This window comes from Rhamphochromis sp. 'chilingali' (assembly GCF_963969265.1).
Source record: "Rhamphochromis sp. 'chilingali' genome assembly, chromosome: 1".
In the NCBI taxonomy this organism is placed as follows: domain Eukaryota; kingdom Metazoa; phylum Chordata; class Actinopteri; order Cichliformes; family Cichlidae; genus Rhamphochromis; species Rhamphochromis sp. 'chilingali'.
The window spans coordinates 58,575,178-58,594,808 of NC_137929.1; the positions used below are offsets into that span (position 1 = coordinate 58,575,178).

At 40.6% G+C, this 19,631-nt stretch overlaps 1 protein-coding gene across 1 annotated transcript; it reads right to left on the reverse strand.

Annotated features, from left to right (window-relative positions):
• Positions 1-5,741: 5,741 nt before the first annotated feature.
• On the reverse strand, positions 5,742-9,438 carry LOC308404586 (nuclear factor 7, brain-like). The gene has a single exon (XM_080894719.1). The coding sequence runs from the start codon at positions 9,277-9,279 to the stop codon at positions 7,888-7,890; it is 1,392 nt and encodes a 463-aa protein (XP_080750845.1). The 5' UTR covers positions 9,280-9,438; the 3' UTR covers positions 5,742-7,887.
• Between the last annotated feature and the right edge of the window lie 10,193 nt (positions 9,439-19,631).

A 19,631-nucleotide genomic window follows, 5' to 3' on the forward strand; every position in this document is an offset into this window, starting at 1 on the left:
TGGAGCTGAACGCTCTAGTGGGAGAGGCTGTGCTTGTCACAGCTAAATGCTCACTATCCCTATAAACTGGTCATAAATGTGAATGTGATGTTATTCCCTCAATAAAAATGTGAAAGTTAACTGTTGTCATACTCAGGCTTCAGAGTGTTTGCATAATTCAAAGTCTAAACAAGCCGTTATTTCAGGTTATTTAGCTGGTCTCACTATTTCTGATTACTTTTCCCTCCACAGGATCCCAGTAATATTAATCATAACAGATGTTTTTAGATTCTATTGTTGCATTTGCTGAGTTGTGCACTGCTAAAAAACCCTAGAGGTTATCTTTCTCTGGAAGACCCATAAGCCATTTTAAGCTCTAAGTTAAATTCATAAAATGTACAACATGACTACAAACTTCAATTCTCTGTTAGTTTGAACCAGGAGCGATTCTAGGATCAGAGCTTTGGGGGTGCTGTTGTTAAAGAGGGTCAAAAATGTTTCAACCCAGTTTGTTTTGCAGATTCTGTATAGCAGCTTTAATATAGGGAGAACACAACTTCCAGATTGTGTGAGTAAAATCAGGTTTTTTCCTCTTTGTCAGTTTAACAGTTTCTGTTGTGCCTGTCACTGTTCACTGTCTGTTTTCTTACCTGGTTCATCCTGACCTTGTACTTTCTCCTCACGTTCCCTCTTTCCTCTCTCCCTCTTTGGACTGTCAATCATACACAAATAGATGGTATTCAATTAGATGAAAAATTACATTAATATGAAAAAATACCATTAAGATCAGTGATAAAAAGTCCTCTCTCAGTGTACTTTCAACCAAAAGGCAAATAACCGAACTATATGCACATCTAATAAAAGATATAAATATTGAAACAGTGATCCAACATTATTTTGATTGACGGATCATTTGTTCTTACACTTTTACCTGAATGTGGCTCCCTTTTTTGAAAAATAAAAAAAAACTTCCTTATATCCATTATGAACCTGGCTGTCTCTCTGTACACACACACACACACACACACACGCACACACACACACACACACACACACAACAGGATTTATAAGGTTAATGGGCATCCAGTCAGTTAGCTAGTTAGTACCTTGGCTTTAATATCGGCACATATGACAAAATAAGCAGCTTCTCTCAAGTCAAGTCAAGTTTATTTATAAAGCACATTTAAAAAACAACCGAGGCTACCAAAGTGCTGTACAATAAAATACAAATATAAAATACAATAAAACACAAATACATAAAAACACTGATAAAACAATAGATTAAAACAATAAGTTAAACCTTGCTAAAGGCCAATGAGAAGAGGTGAGTTTTAAGAGCAGTTTTAAAAGTTGCTAGGCTTGTGGAGAATCTGATGTGAGGAGGTAAACTGTTCCACAGTCTGGGTCCACACCAAAAGCCCTCTCTCCCCTAGTCTTTAGTCTGTTCCTGGTCTTTGAGGTCAGCATCAGGTCTGCTGACCTCAAAGACTCATCCCTCTCATCCCATTTCAAACAGGACAGTGGTAACAACAGCACGCTATGGACAATTTTAAGTTTTTTGATTTTAAATAGGCTCTAAAAATTTTAATGGGAGCAACAGGACAGTCGAATGTCGCTGATTTTACTGCAGAGTAGGGTATCCAACATCGCTCTGGCAAAAGGGCACTAGGGCCGGAGTAGGGGCGAGACGAGCTGGAACAAAATGTTTTTTGGAGGGGGGAGGGGCATATCTATACTTTAGTTGTTAAAATATTACATCTCAACCAAGTACTGTATGGTTTTTATATTTTTAGTAGTGTGTCACATAAATAGCAAATATTGTATAACAAAAAGTAAGAAATCTTTGGGGGATCTTTGATTCATTTTGAAATGGGATAAAAACGACCCTGGTTTGAACACATCTGTTACAATTTCACGTAAATGCTGGAGAGCTAAGAGAGGCTGTTGTGAGAATCAGTGTTTTAAATGAAGTTCAAAATAAGCTTCAAATGCCCGTATAAAGGGAGTATAAAAGCTATCTAAGCAGCCATTTCAGTGGTTATGGAAAACACATGTTCAAGTTCCTCACCTGCAAGGTTTTCTACCACTGCTGTGAAAGCACAGACTAGTTTGCATTAAGCAGGTTTTGTGTTTTAAATGCTTATTAATGTTGCACTAATACAAATTATAGGGATTATTCTATGAAATCTCCTGTTTTTATTTCATTTCATAACATTTCATCCCAAAGAATACTCTTGCTATCTACACTTTTAATAAATTATATTTACAGTAAATCTGATAACCTATGTTTTCTTTTTCTCCAAAATGAAATATGAATATGAATATAATGTAAAAAAAAATATACAGTGGGGCAAAAAAGTATTTAGTCAGCCACCGATTGTGCAAGTTCCCCCACTTAAAATGATGACAGAGGTCAGTAATTTGCACCAGAGGTACACTTCAACTGTGAGAGACAGAATGTGAAAAAAAAAAAATCCATGAATTCACATGATTGTAAAGAATTTGCATGCATCTTAATTTAGACATAATTTGTCATATATCTTATTTGCTATGACAATGTTTTTCTATTTAATTACTTTAAATCTTTGCACCTCCAAAGTTAAGGTTCGAACACAGAGCAGATTATTTCAGTATTGGATGTTATTACCTAAAAACCCAATGGCTGTTTCTGTTCAGTGATAACATTGATAAATGAAACAGCAGGACGACAATCACAGACCAGCTGGAAAAAGCCATTTAAGATTTCAAATAGGCTGCATTTCAGCTGGACGCTGGTATGAATCCTGACTCTGTTGTTGTTTATGTTTTCTGTATATCAAAAATCCAACGACAGCAACAAGAAGAACAGCAGAAAGACTCAGACCGACAATCAGTCTAACAGGTCCACCCTCCTTCCCTCCATCCTCCATCCTTCTTCCCTCCATCCTCTGTGTGTCCTCCTGTCTGACCTGCAGGTGAGAAACAGGTGTGAGGTGTCAGCTGTCAGGTAGGTGATGAGTGAAGAACAGAACAGAATCCATTTCCTCTTCAAACTGCTGTCAGACATTATCTACTGCACTCTGATCACATCACTCAGACCAGCTGCTTTCTACAAAGTCTCATCAACAACATCTTTAGAAACAAACATCAACAAGCAGGAAGCAGCTTCACCTCTGATCACACACACACTCAACTCTACTCACTCACCTGGAGGATCAACAACACTCAGGTTGATGATGCTGATAGAGGTGTTCTGATGGTGGCTGTGAACTCTTTGGACGACACGACACTCGTATGTTCCAGTGTCATTAATTGTCACATTCTTCATAATAAAAGACATGTCTCCATCCTTCATCTGTCTGTCCTGCAGATCCACGCGGTTCTTAAAAGATGGATGCTGGTCTTCAAGTAAAGACCCTTCATCACGGTACAAAAGAACAAAGAGGTTGAAGGCCAAATTACAAGTGTTCACTTCTACAGCAGCCGATTAAGGTGAGCAACATTTATTACTGTCTTACCTTTCAGTCATTTAAATAATTTAGAGTAGATGTAATTTAGAATTTTTATAAACCAAAGAATGAATGAAAAATCAGTCGGCAAATGAAAACAATCGGTAGTTACAGCCTGATGTGTAGTAAAACTGGGCCACCTCCTTCAAGTTCAGCAGTAACACAACACACGCCTGTAAAAATCTCATCAATAAAAGTTTGCTAGAGGAGTTAAACATTTATGTCTTTAAAATGTTTCAGCATTTTTAATCCAGGTCACTACAGTGACTTTGATTCATGTTTATGATGCAAAATTCCAGTTTCTTAGAGCAGCAGAGTTGCCATGCAATGACAAAATGGCAAATTATCACCATCAGTGTTAATTTAAGCCTGCTGTAACATTCATCAGATAACATGTACGTGTTTCCTAAATCATCAGCATGCAGGTCAACTCGGGTTGAGCTGCTCGGTGATATCAGATGGAAGATAGTTGCTTGTGATGTCACAGGAACACATTGATTATAACCTTCTTAAAATATTTGTTATAATATTTTGCATTATTATCTGGAGATAATATAGACACCTATGCATTCACATGAACTGGAAATAGCAGATCAAAGATTGCAAAGTAAACAAACGTGAACAAGTAAACTACTGATGTAAAAAAAACAGTTAATCTGGAACACCAACAAAGACAGCTGAGGTGAAAAGTGGACATGCAGCCTACACAACAGGGAAAGGATGCAGGACTAGATTAGAATAGACTAGAAAGGATGCACTCACTACAGATGAAGAGTTTTTGAAGTAAAGATGGAGTAAAGATTTAGAATTTGCCGACTGTAATATCACATATTCCCTGTATCATACGTAGTATAAATTGGGAGGCATAAGAAAACAGAAATCATTTAAAAGCAAAATGAGCTGATGGGAAGTGGTTAAAAATGTGGCACACTTAAACGTTAATAGTCAAACATCAACTGAATTACAAACAAAACACCTTAAATTAAAACAGAATGTAAAAAAATTCAGATGTCACCTCCAGAAGCAGCTGAACAGAGGACCAGGAGAAACAGGAAAATCCATGGAAGTGGCAAAAATGTGGCAGCATTCATTTATACATTACATTTAGTTCCACCAATATCAGACTGAATGCTGGAATAAGTTTCCACTCTGAACCAAACTTTACTTCTGTCGTCTGGGGGAAAGGAAAGTACCTGTCCCTTTGCTTGGTTTGAGTCATCATTGGTCCCAACCCTTCTGGGTTTTTTTTCTCTTGCAAGTATCTATGTTCCTCTACAACATTGTAGCCACAGCCGCCCTGGGGCGCACTGACAGAGGCGATCAAAAAAAGAAGGGAAAAGAAAAAAGAAGTTAGCAGGATCCACCAACCCCCAGTCATCTCCCGTCATATTGCTGCCAACAGTCCAGCTTCCCACCAAAGGAGTAGATTGCAGCTCATCTTACCTTGGCTCTGATGAAGGCTGCTGTTCAGAAGGCGATCCTGGTGCAGCTGGACAGAAATGACAGCTCTGTTTATGTAAGTCCTCGCCTTTGTTCATGCCCAGGATGCGATGGGTGGAGGCATCTCAGATCACAGATCTCAAATCATCATCAGACGTCAGTGTAATCACAGTTAAAGTGGGATTTGGCAGATTTCCAACCCTTACCCGTATTATGAAAAGTTTAACCTGCCGAGCACTGTGACGACCTGAGCGGCAGCATTCTGTCGCTCTGAAGATGCTTCAGTGATAAGTCAGCGACGATTCCTGGAGCAGGGGTGCATTCCTTTTACTCGTGCTAAAGTGAGCAGTAGCACTGTGTGCATAAACCCTGCTTTTCACCTGCTGTATGTGTAATATATATGTGTGGTATTTATTGAACTTAAAGCGAAGAATATGGAACAAATCATCTGTCAGCCTGGCTGTGGCACAACAGACACTGTGCTACAAATACCAGTTTGTGCCTCTTTATGAGGTTCATGAGTCCTACAGCTTTGGTTTCACTATTGCAACTAAAGTTAAATGTCGAACTGCAGTGTGAACTAACCAAGAACTGCAGTTTGCCAATCGTGGCTGCTCAGGAGCTCTTAGCCAGCATAAAGCCAATGTAAAGGGAGAATCTGCCAAATCATAAAATTATTACAAACTGGTAGTTGTCGTTCTGTTAACAGCTGCACTGCAAACAAATGAGTCAAATCAGAGCCTGATGTTCCACTCCTTGTAACTCGTGTAGTTTTGATGCCAAGCAACAACACGTACAGTCATACAGTGCTGTGCAAAACTCTTGAGCCTCCTCTCACTTCTTAATTGTCATCTTCCAAACAGCATTTTTGTAATTTTTTAAAGTGCTCTTGAGTGATATTTATAGGCTTTCTAAAGGTTTTTCAGTTTTTTCTTTGGACATTAGCAGATTTTTCACTTTTTTCCAGTCCCATCTGTCACAATACGGCTGTGTGCAGGCAAGAGTAGGACCCAAACGCAAACTCACAGAGTCAAAAGGTAAACTCAAAAAACTAGTGATGTGACGTTCTGTATCGAGGCTTCGAAGCGTGTGTCGAGTAATGGAGGGGGCGTTTCCGCGAAGCGCGTATCGAGGCTTGCTTCATTTATGGGAGGAGCTGAAAATGATGACGTCCGAAGCCTCGCTGCCTGGCTGTACCACGTGACTGGTTCAGGAAGCGGTTCGAACTTTGCCGCAAATAATCATTTTCCATACTGCCAGCATAAATATACACAGTATACTGCCATCACTACAATATAGATGTTTTACACGCTCCTTTTGTTGTTGACATTTACAGGCTGTGTGCAAAATGCCACACTCTTCAAATTCATGCCAACTAATATTTTTACGTCCAGTAGGTGTCCTACTAGAGCAAATGAAGCTTCAAGAAGCTTCGCGTTGGGGTGAACCAATTGGATGAAAAGCTTCAGTGCTTCATGAGGCTTCATCTGCCCATCACTACAAAAAACACAGCTTTATTGCTGGCGTGAAGTGGGACACGAAAACAATACAAAATAAACTAAACTGGGAAAACTAAAGCACAAGGAGCCACAGGGAAAAATCACACAGCTATGAGGGAGGACGCAACACTGACAAAGAGAAACATGGGGCTTAAATACACTGAGGGATAACGAGGGGGGATGAGCCACAGGAGGAGAGCACAGCTGAGAGTAATTAAGCAGGACGAGGCAAGGGAAGCAAAACTAGAAACATTAACATAGAACAGACTGTGAAAGTAAAACAGGAAACACACTGACGGAACTCAAGACATGTGAACTTAACAGACTGGGGGAGACAGAACATAGGGACCTGAAACATGGAACAGAAAAGCACAGTAGATCAACATGAACATAACAACGCCACAGGGGAAGAGTAAAACAAAATGCAGGAACACAGGACCTCTTTCAAAATAAAATGGGAAACATAAAGAAATGCAAACATGACAACATAAGAAACGCAGACATGAAGCACATGAAGGGCAAGGGAGACTTAACAGGGTTGGATACACAAGGGGAATTTAATAACAAATTAACTTAAATAACCTAATGAACAAAATAAAGTCAAACTTAAGACACTGGGTCAAAAGACCTAGGATCATGACACCATCCATGTATCCAGCTATTTTCATAAGATCCAACATAAAACATAAAATCCTTTATGTTCCAGGGATAAAGAGATTAAACGTCGAAGACGATGAAGACAACATTTCCAAATACAAATGTGAAATATATGATTTTATTAGCTGAGCTTTGTACATTTCCAGACTGGTATTTATGAAGGTACAAGTAACTTCAACAAGTAATGGAATCTGAATGTGCAGTATTATACACTCACTGCATGAGGCAAATGGTGGTCACACCAGATACTGACCGGTTCTGGGTCCCCAGACCCCCAATAGCGCAAAAAACTGCACATTCCAGGGTGGCCTTTTGTTGTGGGCAGTCTGAGGTACACCTGTGCACTACTCATGATGTCAGATCAGCATCCTGATGTGGCACACCTGTGAGGTGGGATGGATTATCTCAATATGGCAGATGTGCCCACTACCACACATTTGGACTGATTTGTGACCACTGTTTGGGAGGGATGGTTATATTGTGTATCTGGAATGAATTTTAGGTCTCTACGTCCATCCCATGGGGAATGGGAGCAGTAACAAAGGTGTTGCGTTTATATTTTTGTTGAGTGTAATTACTGTGAAGTGGAGTTGCAGCTGGAATTGGCTGTCAGTTGCAGGGCTGAAGGAGCTAACCTGGACAGTCACCTGCCCCCTACTGCGTACCATTCCCTCACTGCTTTACTCTGTTCAGGACAGGTCATGACAACGATCACCCAAGAAACCCCTCCCTAGTAAACCCCCAGACACAACCAGCAGGACAACAGCTGCACTTTAACAGATTCAATTCACTGACAGGAAACAAGATTAGAAATAAAATCATCCTTAACTCATCTGCTCCACTGACACTGACACCTTCAACGGCAACACCTTCACTTTACCATTAGTGTAAATGTATGGAATTATTTTATGAGTGAAAGTGTTATTGAAGGTGTGTATGTGTGTGTTAGTGTCAGGATCACAGAACAACAGCTTTCCATTGTGCCAGTCAAGATTCACGCTGATTTTCTGGAACTTCTTCTGAACTAAGAGAGGGGTTTTTGGAGCCAATGGTGAGACTGCGTAGTATTTATCTAATATGTGCCGTATTCCCCATAATCCAGACAGTTTCTCTCCCTTCCTCTCATCAGATTCTGCTAACAGACCCAGTACCCACCCTGTACTGTCTCCAATTTCCATATTCCAGCTGTGAGTCCCTGAGGTAAAGCCCACAGAGCCCAGGATAGAGATGTAATAATCAAACCTCTCTGGATTATCAGGAAACTGCTGCCTCTCTTCTCGTCGTCTCACACTGGTCAGATCTTTAGACAGGATGAGTTGTGGATGAGCAGTGTTTGGGTCCAGAATGAGAGGAGTGTAGGAGACCATGTCGTTCATGTTGTTCCAGATGTTGAAGGTCAGGTTGCCCAGGTGTTTGGCCTGGTCTATCAGAGCTCCTGAGGGCAGCTGTGGATCATCCAGCAGTGAACAGCGCTGGACTCTTTCCACTGCAGCCTTGTAGTTGTGCAGTAATGAAACATCTTCAGCTCTCAGCTCCTCCTCTGTGGCTCTGACTGTGTCTGAAAGAGCTGCTATCTCTCTGCTCAGAGCCTCCATCTTCTCCTTCATCATCCCACTCTTCTGCTCCATTTCCTCCCTCAGTGCAGCCAGCCTGGCCTCCTCTTCCTCTGCTAGAAACTGGTGAAGCTTCTTAAACTGCTCCTTAATCTGCCTCTCTGTGTGTCTGGCCTGGACCTTAATGTGTTTTGCTGTTTGATCAAACTTCACTTGAACGTCTTCACAAATCTTTAACTTCTTCTTTAAGGCCTCCAGATTTTCCTGTAGTTCCTTCTTGTGTTGTTGTGCAGCCTCATCGATGGGTCTGAATCTGTGGTTGGTGTGTTTGTCTGAAGCACAGCAGACAACGCACACTGGCTGCTGATGGTCCAGACAGAAGAGTTTGAATTTTTCAGAGTGCAGACTGCAGAGAGCCTCTGGAGCTTTCTGATCTCTGTCCTGTAAGAACAACTCACACAGGTTTTTTAAAGCCCGGTTTAAAGGAGGTTCTGGCCTTGAAGACCTTCTCTTACAAATTGGACACTCGTGTGTTGGTCTCTCTTTCCACCATCTCTTCAGACAGTCTTTACAGAAGCTGTGGCTACATGACAGAATAACAGGATCTGTAAAGACCTCCTGACACACTGGACAGCAAAGATCCTCCTCTGATCTGGAAGCCATTCTGTGAGTAAAGCTGAAAACAGCAGATAGGAAGTACAGTCAGTCCTGGCTCCTCTCCCGTCAACAGCTTCAAGCAGTAGTGTTGGAGTTTTCCGCTTTTCTGTCCTTTAGCTGGACTCACTCAGAGGAAGCTGATAGTGTTGTCTGAACTCAGTTTGATCATCTGTGTGTCTTTACTAAGACAAATAGCCTGTTTCCTGGTTAGAGTCGGTTAAGGGCTGTGGAGAAAAATGTTGTTTCACTTGTAACTCAGGTGTTTCATTCCAGACTTTAAATGTCATCCTGCAAGTAGCTAAAACTATGTAAACTAGTTTTTTACAGCTTTTGCTTCACCCATAAACAAGGTTCAAGGATTCAACACATTCGCATCACATGTCAACATGAGGTGGAACAAAATTGTGTACACATGGTCCCGGAATGAAAAGAAACAAAAATAATGACGAAAAAGATTTTTTTTAAGTAATAAATAAATTTTTTTTTTTTGAACAAACAGAAATGACAAGTAATAAAACAATACAATAAATAATGCTATAAGTAGAGTGTAACAACCTGAGTACCAGTGTGGAGTATGGGTATAGAGTGTAGGTATAAATATAGGTGTAAAGAAAGACTTTAGCAGCAAAGGGCATGATGACCTGCATTGATAAAGTGATAATAAGTGTCAATAATGGTTAAGGTGCTACAATATCAGTTCTTGTCCATTTATGCATTGAGAAGTGGTGGGTTTGCATGTGATGCTCCTCAGCCTCCTGCCTGAGGGGAGCGGGATAAAGAGTGTGTGTGCTGGGTGAGTGGGGTCCTTCATGATACAGGCGGCCCTCTTCCTGCATCTGGAGGTGTATATGTCTGTGACGGTTGGGAGGCTGCCTCCGACAACTCTCTGTGCACCCTCTGTAGAGCTTTCCTCTCTGCCACTGTGCAGTTTCCGTGCCATACATTGATGCCAGAGCACAGAACACTCTCCACCGCACAGCTGTAAAAGGAGATGAGGACTGAGCTCTCATTTCCTGCACGCTTCAACCTCCTCAGGAAGTAACTTTACTGATCAGGCTGAAAGTGTTATTTTTCCAGGTGAGGCTGCTATCCAGGTACGTACTCAGGTACTTCTAGCTGGGTACTACTTTGACTACAAATCCTCCGATTGTGTGTGTGTGTCTTCCCCTCCTGAAGTCCACAATCATCTCCTTTGTGTTCTTCTCATTTAAACAGAGATCGTTTTGGTTGCACCAGTCCTCCAAGAGTTCCACTTCCTTCCTGAAGCCAGTCTCATCATTGTTTGTGATGCAACCAACCACAGCTGTGACGTCCACAAACTTTACAATATGACAGCCTGGATGGTTGGGCGAGCAGTCACATGTAAGCAGCGTAAACAGGAGGGGACTTAGCTCACAGCCCTGAGGGGAGCCAGTGCTGAGGACTCTGGAAGATGAGGAGACATTGTGGATCCTCACAGACTGCAGTTTGTAGTCAGGAAGTCCAGGACTCAGTTACAAAGAGAGGAGCTCAGTCCCAGGGTTAGTAATTTGTCAACAAGTTAGTTGTATTTAAAGGGTCCTCAAAGTGGGCGTAGAAGCGGTTGAGAGTCTCAGGCAGAGAAGGGTCCTGGGGCATTGTACATCCCTGGTTTTGTAGTCAGTGTTGCACTTGATACCCCTCCACATACTGTGGGTCCTGGGAAGAAAGATGACCGTGAATCTTCCGTGCGTATATGGCTTTGGCTCTTGTTACACCTGCAGTCAGTTCTCTGCTAACCAGAGTCTCTGTGCATCACCAGACCTGAAGGTGGCGTCCCCGGCTTCAGCAGGGCACGGACTCCTGCATTCAGCCAGGGTTTCTGGTTTGGATAGCACATCACAGACTTGATGGTGGTAACATCCTCCACACACTTACTAATGTAGCCTAGGACAGCAGACTCCTCCAAATCCAGCTTCTCCTTATACACCGCAGCATCCCTGAAGACACCACATAGACAAGTTTTTTATGAGAACGTGCAACTAAGAAGTGGCCCTACAACGGCAACTGCCAGGGCTGGCAGTCATTAATAGGTTATTATGAAAGGGTGAGTTTTGAGTTTAGACTTAAAAGAGAGAGGGAAGTGATATTTTCTTATATCAAGAGGAAGGGAGTTCCAAAGTCCTGCACCCCATGGTGGCTAAATGAGGGGACGGGATGGAAAAAGAAAGAGAGGACGAGGATCTAAAACTCTGAGAAGTAATGGTGATCTGAACCATATCAGCGTGGTATGAAGGGATGATGAATAGCATTAAATGTATACAAGAGTATGTTGAAATTGATGTGATATCTGACTGGAAGTAAATGGAGCTGCTGCAGTACAGGGGTGACGTGGTGAATAGAAGGGGTCCTGGTGATAATACAGGCAGCAGAGTTGTGGGCACGTTGAAGTTCATAGATGGACTTTTGACTAAGACAAAAAAGAAGAGATTTGCAGTAATTGATCCGGAAGGTGACCATGCCAACCATGCGATCGGAAAGTCTTTGAAGAAATGATTCAAGCCATACCTTGGATATCAAATGAGCCCTATCAGTCCTACCCAGGTAGTTGACAATAGTTTGGGTTTACTCTAAAGGACAATTCATACTACAGGATGGGAAAACTTTAATTTGCTTCTATTGGCACTCAGTTAAGGGAGCACCAATTTAAGTATTTTCATTAGCTTCTTATTTTATTGTATTTTTTATTTTCTTTTTAAAAAGCACTATTACTGTGCAAACTTTGTTTACTGCAATTGATTGTGCAATTGTGAGTGTTTAGGAGTTTTACTGAGACAAATTGGTCCTTAATTGTTCACTTAAGCCCCTTGTGTGAAATCAAAACCTTCTGAACCTAGCTTCAGTAAATGTCTGGGGTCTCTATTTGAATTGATATTGTACTGTCCTGAGTAGAGGCACTACACAGTCAAGACTTTTAATCTGTTGATTCACGTTGCAAACACACTTTCTCCATTTTTTTCTGTTTCCAGACAAGAGTTTGATCCCTTATTGTGATTTCTCTGAACACTATTTTCCACATGAGCTCTTATAGATGTACTGTTTCATGTTAATGTACAGAAAATGACATTTTCCACTTTTAAACAGTGAAACTTCATAGTCCGGGTTGAAAGGCTTGGCTGGAGACCAGAATCAATAGTTTGAGTCTTAAATGCGTGTAACAAGCTGTCTGAAAGTAGGTGACAAGCGGGGAGTTCACACACAAAGTTTACTTAAATATAAAATAATGTATTACGTGCACATGGAGGACCATGGGGGAATCCGCAGCCAGTGAAACAATTAAACAGCATATGAGTGATCACTAGCAGAGGTCAGAGAGGGCCTTGACATAAAGAAAAGATCTGTAACTGGTTGGGATGCTGGTGGAGTAGTTAGCGATGGTTAAAATGTCAGTTGGGGTCTTTTTGTGTGTGCTTCCTCACGTGTTCATCTTCGGCCCACAGTTCACACGTGTGCATGTTAGGTTAACTGGTGATTCTAAATTACATATGTATGTGGTGGAAGTGTGTAGTCAAAAGGATTTTGACTACAAAGCATAATACATTTACTCTGAGCTCAGAGTGGCCTTTCAGTAGATCACAGCAGGTTCCACTCCTGTCAGCTAACTGGAAGCTGAGGTTACATTTCTCACTGACTCACAAAAAATGCACGGGAGTAGATTAAAGAATGAATAATTCTCAGTTCCTGCTACAATAAAACGCATGAGATCAAACACATTGGTCTTTTTTAATGTTTAAAAAAATGTGTGAATGTCTTCTTTTAATGGCAGTTTGTTTGATAAGAGCTGTCAGGTGTCATGTTCAAGTTTGACCTCGTGGTGGCAGTGTTGCTTCTCTGTTTTAATGGCTGCACCCAGCCAGCAGAAAATCACGATAACAAAATTGTCAAAGTGCTTGAGTGTTTTCTAAACTTCAATGCTTTAATGATCAAATATAGATGTACCACAAAAAATTAAAATAATTTTTTTTTATAATAATTCAAAAACCTTCAGAGATTAATATGTGCAGCTTTCACTGTTTTCAAACCAGGAATGTGATTCATAAAATCCATAATATTTCTATACAATTTTTTTCTTTTTATGTTAATTCAGCATGAAAGCTGCATGAAAATGTAATTTCATGTTTTGATTAAACAGAAAAAAATCAACTAAATGTGATTCTTTGCTCCAGTTTTGTTAAGTCTGCTAGTAAGATTTTATTTGAATGCATCAATTGACACATATGTGTGTCTGTGTAGCAGACAGCACTTTTATTTTAGATAAGACTTTACTGATATGATGCACTTAAAGGGAATGAGGGGTGATTTCTGAGAATAAATCACAAATTTGCAGGAAGCAAATTGCAAAAAAATGTTGAGAGTCAAGAAATAAATGTTAATTTAGACAAAAATAATTTTAGGGATGAGAAACTCATCAAAATAGTCAGTGATATGATCATGATGATATCTCTCTTTATAGCTGATATAAAAACTGTCAGCAATCATCTATTTTAAAGGTTTACAGTAAACATAGATATACTCTTTGCTGTGAAAATGATTAAAACTCAAAAACATTACTGGGGCAAAAATTGTCAGTTCAGCAAATATGAACCATATCTCCTATAGACATTCTTATTTTATTGGATCTTAATTTAAACTGTCACATATTTTAGTTACAATGGCAATAGTATTCTTTTTAATTACTTTGGATTTTTGCCATTCTGAATCACAGTGGCAGTTATTTTTTCTTGTTGATTTGTTTGTTTTTTAAACCATCACAGATCACCATAATCATAAGAATTGAAAGACGCTACCAGATCCATTTTCTCCAAAGTTAAGGTTGAAACAGAGCAGACTATTCGAGTATTGGATGGTATTACACAAAAAAACCCAATATCCGTCTATATTCAGTCATAACATGGAAAAGCAGCAGGACACTCAGAGACCAGCTGGAAAAAAGCCATTTAAGATTTCAAACAGGCTGCATTTCAACTGGAGGCTAGTATGGATCCTGACTCTGCTGTTTATGTTTTCTGTAGATGAGAAAAACAACAACAGCAGCAACAAGAAGCACAGCAGAAACTGACAGACCAACTATCAGTCCAACAGATCCAGCCTCCTTCCCTCCATCCTTCTTCCCTCCATCCTCTGTGTCTCCTCCTGTCTGACCTGCAGGGGAGAAACAGGTGTGAGGTGTCAGCTGTCAGGTAGGTGATGAGTGAAGAACAGAACAGAATCCATTTCCTCTTCAAACTGCTGTCAGACATTATCTACTGCACTCTGATCACATCACTCAGACCAGCTGCTTTCTACAAAGTCTCATCAACAACATCTTTAGAAACAAACATCAACAACCAGGAAGCAGCTTCACCTCTGATCACACACACTCAACTCTACTCACTCACCTGGAGGATCAACAACTCTCACGTCCATGATACAGATAGGCTTGTTGTTAATGAGTCTCTTCTTGAGGCTGGGTTCTCTCTGGACGACATGACACTCGTATGTTCCAGTGTCATTAATCGTCACATCCTTCACAATCAAAGACACGTCTCCATCCTTCATCCATCTGTCCAGCAGATCCACCCGGTTCTTAAAAGATGGATGCTGCTCTTCAAGTACAGACCCCTCATCTCTGTACAAAAGGACATACTCATCCAAGCCAGCTCTTCTCCACTCCACAACTATGGTGTTGTTGTTTGGAGCTCGACATGGCAGAGTGACGTCCTGTCCAGACTCAGCTTTGATGTTTTTCTGTTCTGAAAGAGGAAACAACACAGAGCAGAGAGGTGAAAGGTCGAAGTACAACTGTTCACCTGAACAAGGTGGAAACACCAAAAAGCAGAGTTGCAGACTATGTTTTTCTCTGTTATCACTAATCATTTATTTTTAATTCTAACTTATTTGGGAGGCTTTCTCTTTAACGCATGAGATGGTTGATGGCACTGAGTGTGCCTATGGTGAGGTAATAAAGAGGAGGTGCCAGGACTCGAGACTGGAAATAAGTAGAAAGAGGAGAAAATGTGAATTGTTCATTGTGACTGTCAGCATCAGGGCAAATGCTACCAATGCATTGCAGTGCAAAGGCACCCCGACCTCCTTGCATCAGCAGATCTGCTGATACTGTAGTCCTGTTGACAGTGAAGTATTCTCTTCTTGTTAAAGGACAACCTGTAGTTACTTTTTTTTTTTTAATTACGTGCAAGAATTTTTGTTAGTTAGTTTGGAGAACATTTTTTAAAAAGCCAAAAATGTCACACTTTGACAGCACAGGCTGAGAGTTTTGAAGGATGCTCAATCATCCAGGTAAATAAATCCCAAAAGGTTGATTCTGTTCATCTATAAATGCTACGTCCAGATTAACAGAACAGAACCATCTTCGCATCAATGCCAGCAAGACGAAGGAGCTGGTGATTGACTTCAGCAAGGAGCCACCCGCTATTACACCAGTAAACATCCAGGGTTTGATACGGTAGAGGAGTACAAATAACTGGGTATTCACCTCAATAACAAACTGGACTGGTCTACAAGCACACATACACTTTACAAAAAGGGTCTAAGTCGTCTCCATCTGCTACGGCTGAGATCCTTTGGGGTGAACAGGACTCTCCTAAGGACACTTAGGACACTGTGGTGGTGTCTGCTATTTTCTATGCTGCTGCTGGGGTGGTGGAATGGCAGAGAGGGATGGGAGGAAACTCAAAAAACTGGTCAGGAGGGCCAGCTCTGTGCTGGACTTTCCGCTGAAGTCCATTGAGCAGGTTGGGGAGAGAGGATGTTGTGTAAGCTAACATCCATCATGGACAACACCTCCCACCCCCTGCATGAGACTGTACGAGCTCTGAGCAGCTCGTTCAGCAGGAGACTTTTACACCCACAGTGTAGGAAGGAGCGCTGCTGCAGGTCATTCTTACCAGCACCTGTCAGACTCTATAACACAGTTTAACACTGTTATCTTACTCATCACCTGTTTAATTGACGGATCCCATGTTTTTTATTGCTGCTACTTATTTGCAGCTTGTTTGTACACTGTTTATTTCACCAGGAGCATCCATACACCCCCCACACTCACATGTACAAATCTCTGTACATTTTTATCTGTGCATACGGTTGCTTATGTATATAAGACCACTTTGTGTCTTCCTTCTAAATGTCATATTCATCTTGCTATAAGAGCTGTGCGACGGCCAAATTTCTCATTCGTGGGATATTAAAGGTTCTCCAAAAGTTGATTCTGTTCATCTGGACGTAGTGTTTTGTGGGAGAAATGTTTCGTCACTCATCCAAGTGACTTCTTCACTCTGAGCTGACTGCAGGTCAGATATTAAAGGTTTATTCTATTCTATGTCCAGCAGGGGGCGTTGCGCTCGTTTGCTATATATTTGTGATGCATGTTTTTCTGTAACCCCCCCAAACACACACACAGACACACACATAAATTTATGATAATCAATAAAGCAAAGGCCATAACTAATGCAAACTGTATCGTACAACTGAACAGATGGTCTGATAAACAACTGATAGCCCCTGTACTACACTGCGCAATAAAGGAATAATGAAGCTCCTTAAGATTAGGAGAACAGAACCGCCACGTACACAGTTTCTGTTCTCTCCACAGGAAGCATCATAACTAATCAATCCACTGATTCAATCATTTGTATTCTCTGATCAGCAAATGAATGAATGGACGTCAGTAACCTCCTGGCGGGTTATGTAGGTAAAATATGTCAAGTGCTCACTACCGCAGGTCATTCTTACCAGCAGCTGTCAGACTCTATAATACAGTTTAACATTCTTTTGGTCATCTTACTCACCAGCTTGTTTGTTTACTGTACATTTTATAAATAGCTCTATAGATTTTATACATTACCCTGTACATTTTATACATATCTCCGAACAATTTTCTAAAATTTTGCTTTACATATTCTGTACACTGTTACCTGTATATACGGACTTCGGTTGCTTATGTTTATAGGACCACCCCCCCCCCCCCCCCTTTTATATTTTATTTTCCTTTGCTTTAAAGGCTCTGTAACACCGAAATTTCTCATCTGTGGGATTATAAAGTTTTTTTTCTATTCTATTCTATTCTATTCTTTTGGGCACAGGCTGAGCGGTAACTGTGATTCCCCTTGGGTACCTCAGAGGGTTGATGCAGAGCTTTCTATGACAATATCTACAAAAAATACAATTGTTGTTTTACATGCAACTGCACAGGTTAAATTTATACTGTAGAACATGAAGAAAAAGCTTTGTAGCTGTATACTGACCCCTGAAACTACATCACACTGACGCAGACATCTTTGTCTCTGTGGTAAAAGCTGCACTTGACCAAGCACTTACATCCACACTGATGCCACAAGACCTCATGATGCCTTCACAGATATAAACAAACTTAATATGAAATATGAAAATAATTATTTGGGAAGTAATGTGTAAACGAGGCAGATACTGTTTATTTTTCTTACTAAGAACATGCTTCGGTTTATAAATCTCACCTGCAGTGACAAATGTGAAGACGCCGACAAACAGCAAAGCCAACGCAGTTACAGCAGGTATTTCCGATCCAACACGTTGAGTGTCATAAATGTCTCAGCCTGTTGGTATTTTCTATGATAGAATAACAGAAATTGAGTTTCAAATCTGACTACATGAGATTAAATTTAAGGATTAAATAAAGCTGAACGATTTGTCTATAATATAGTCGCTCAAACTTGACGCTTCTGTATCAGTTCTCTTAAAGAAGTCACATTAGAGTGATGTTTGGTAGCATGGAGGAGGATCAGAACATGTGTCATCTTTAAAGAGCAGGACAGGTGCAGTTCTTGAATGATCTCCACAGAACAACACAAACATAACCTTTGGCTACACTCATCAGCCAAAGGACTTCAGCATGACGTCACTGTATAAAATGTATATAGTACTATGGAGGAGGCAGCATTTAGCTGTAGCCTCCATCAAACCACAGCTGTTCTGGAGAACTTTGTCCACCTTTGATTGTCTTTAAGTTGTGTTGGAGCCACAGACAGCAAATCTTTGTTCTTTATGGAGAACCAGTGAGGCTGTTTGGACTTTCCTATGAAACATCAGTGCAGGAGTCTCTCAGTACATCTGTTTACAGTGAGGACAAAGAAGCAGCAGAAACACACACAGAGAAAACATTCACAACAGTAATCAGAGTACAGGAGAGTAACTCAGTACATTTCCTGTTTGTGATTGATGTGATTTTCTTTTTTAGATTGTGTCAGATAAAATCTGACAGCTTTTGGTACCCTGGGGCGCACTGACAGAGGCGAGGCTGCCGGACACTGGCTCTGACCACCACCAGTAGGCAACGGGTGAAGTGTCTTGCCCAAGAACACAACGACCGAGACCGTCCAAGCCGGGGCTCGAACCTTCCGATTACAAGGCAAACTCCCAACTCTTGAGCCACGATCGCCCCTAATAGGCATTTGTCCCTTCACACAAAATACTACGATCGCCCCAGATGATAAAACGCATTGAATTCATTTCATATGATGTGTTTTCATAGATGAAACCAGCCAACAGTAAATCAAATGCTTCACACTAACTACACATGACATTCATCTGTCACTAGAAAAGTGAAGCTTTAATCCTAGTTCAGATGGATTAACATTAACAATCTGCTAATCCACTGAAGCTCACCGACTTCAGTCAACCTGTCGGATTAGCTAAAACACTGAAAGACATCATTTTAAAGACTTACTGTTGTTTTGAAGGATCTCCGAAAACTATCCACTGACAGGTTAACTAAACTGTATAAGGTTAATTTATCCTGTTGCCTTTTAATCGGTTCAAAGGATTGATTCCAAGTGAAAAGTTAAATAAAATTGAAAGGTTTAAAAACTAAAAACCAAAAAGATGAAATACATCAAGTTAAGAATCCAAAAGTAAAGATACCTCTGTACCAAACAGCCACCAACAAGTGCACCTTTATTTCCTTGTTAACCTGGTTTACAAGACAAAACTTTGACCTGTTTTAGGCTACTCAACATTATGTGGATTTCTACATATCTGCATCCTGGACAAACTGGCTCAGCAGTGACTAATAATAATAATAATAATACATTTTATTTACAGGTGCCTTTAAAGACACTGAAGGTCACCTTAAATAAGTAGAACAAAATAGAAACATGTAAAAATAAAAGAACGCAAGTATGAAAGCATAAAAGCTGACCAAGGGGGGAAAAAAAGACTATGATCATGATGAAGGATATGCAATTTTTAAAACATTGGTTTTAAGGCGTGATTTAAAAGTTAAGAGTTTGTAGATGTGGTGGTAGTGGTGGTAGTAGTAACCCCGCCCCTGAGTTTGATGGGTGAGGCTGACAGATAAAATTATTTCA

Coding starts and splice junctions, on each gene's coding strand:
- LOC308404586 (XM_080894719.1), bottom strand. CDS start 9,279: ATGGCTTCCAGATCAGAGGAGGATCTTTGCTGTCCAGTGTGTCAGGAG.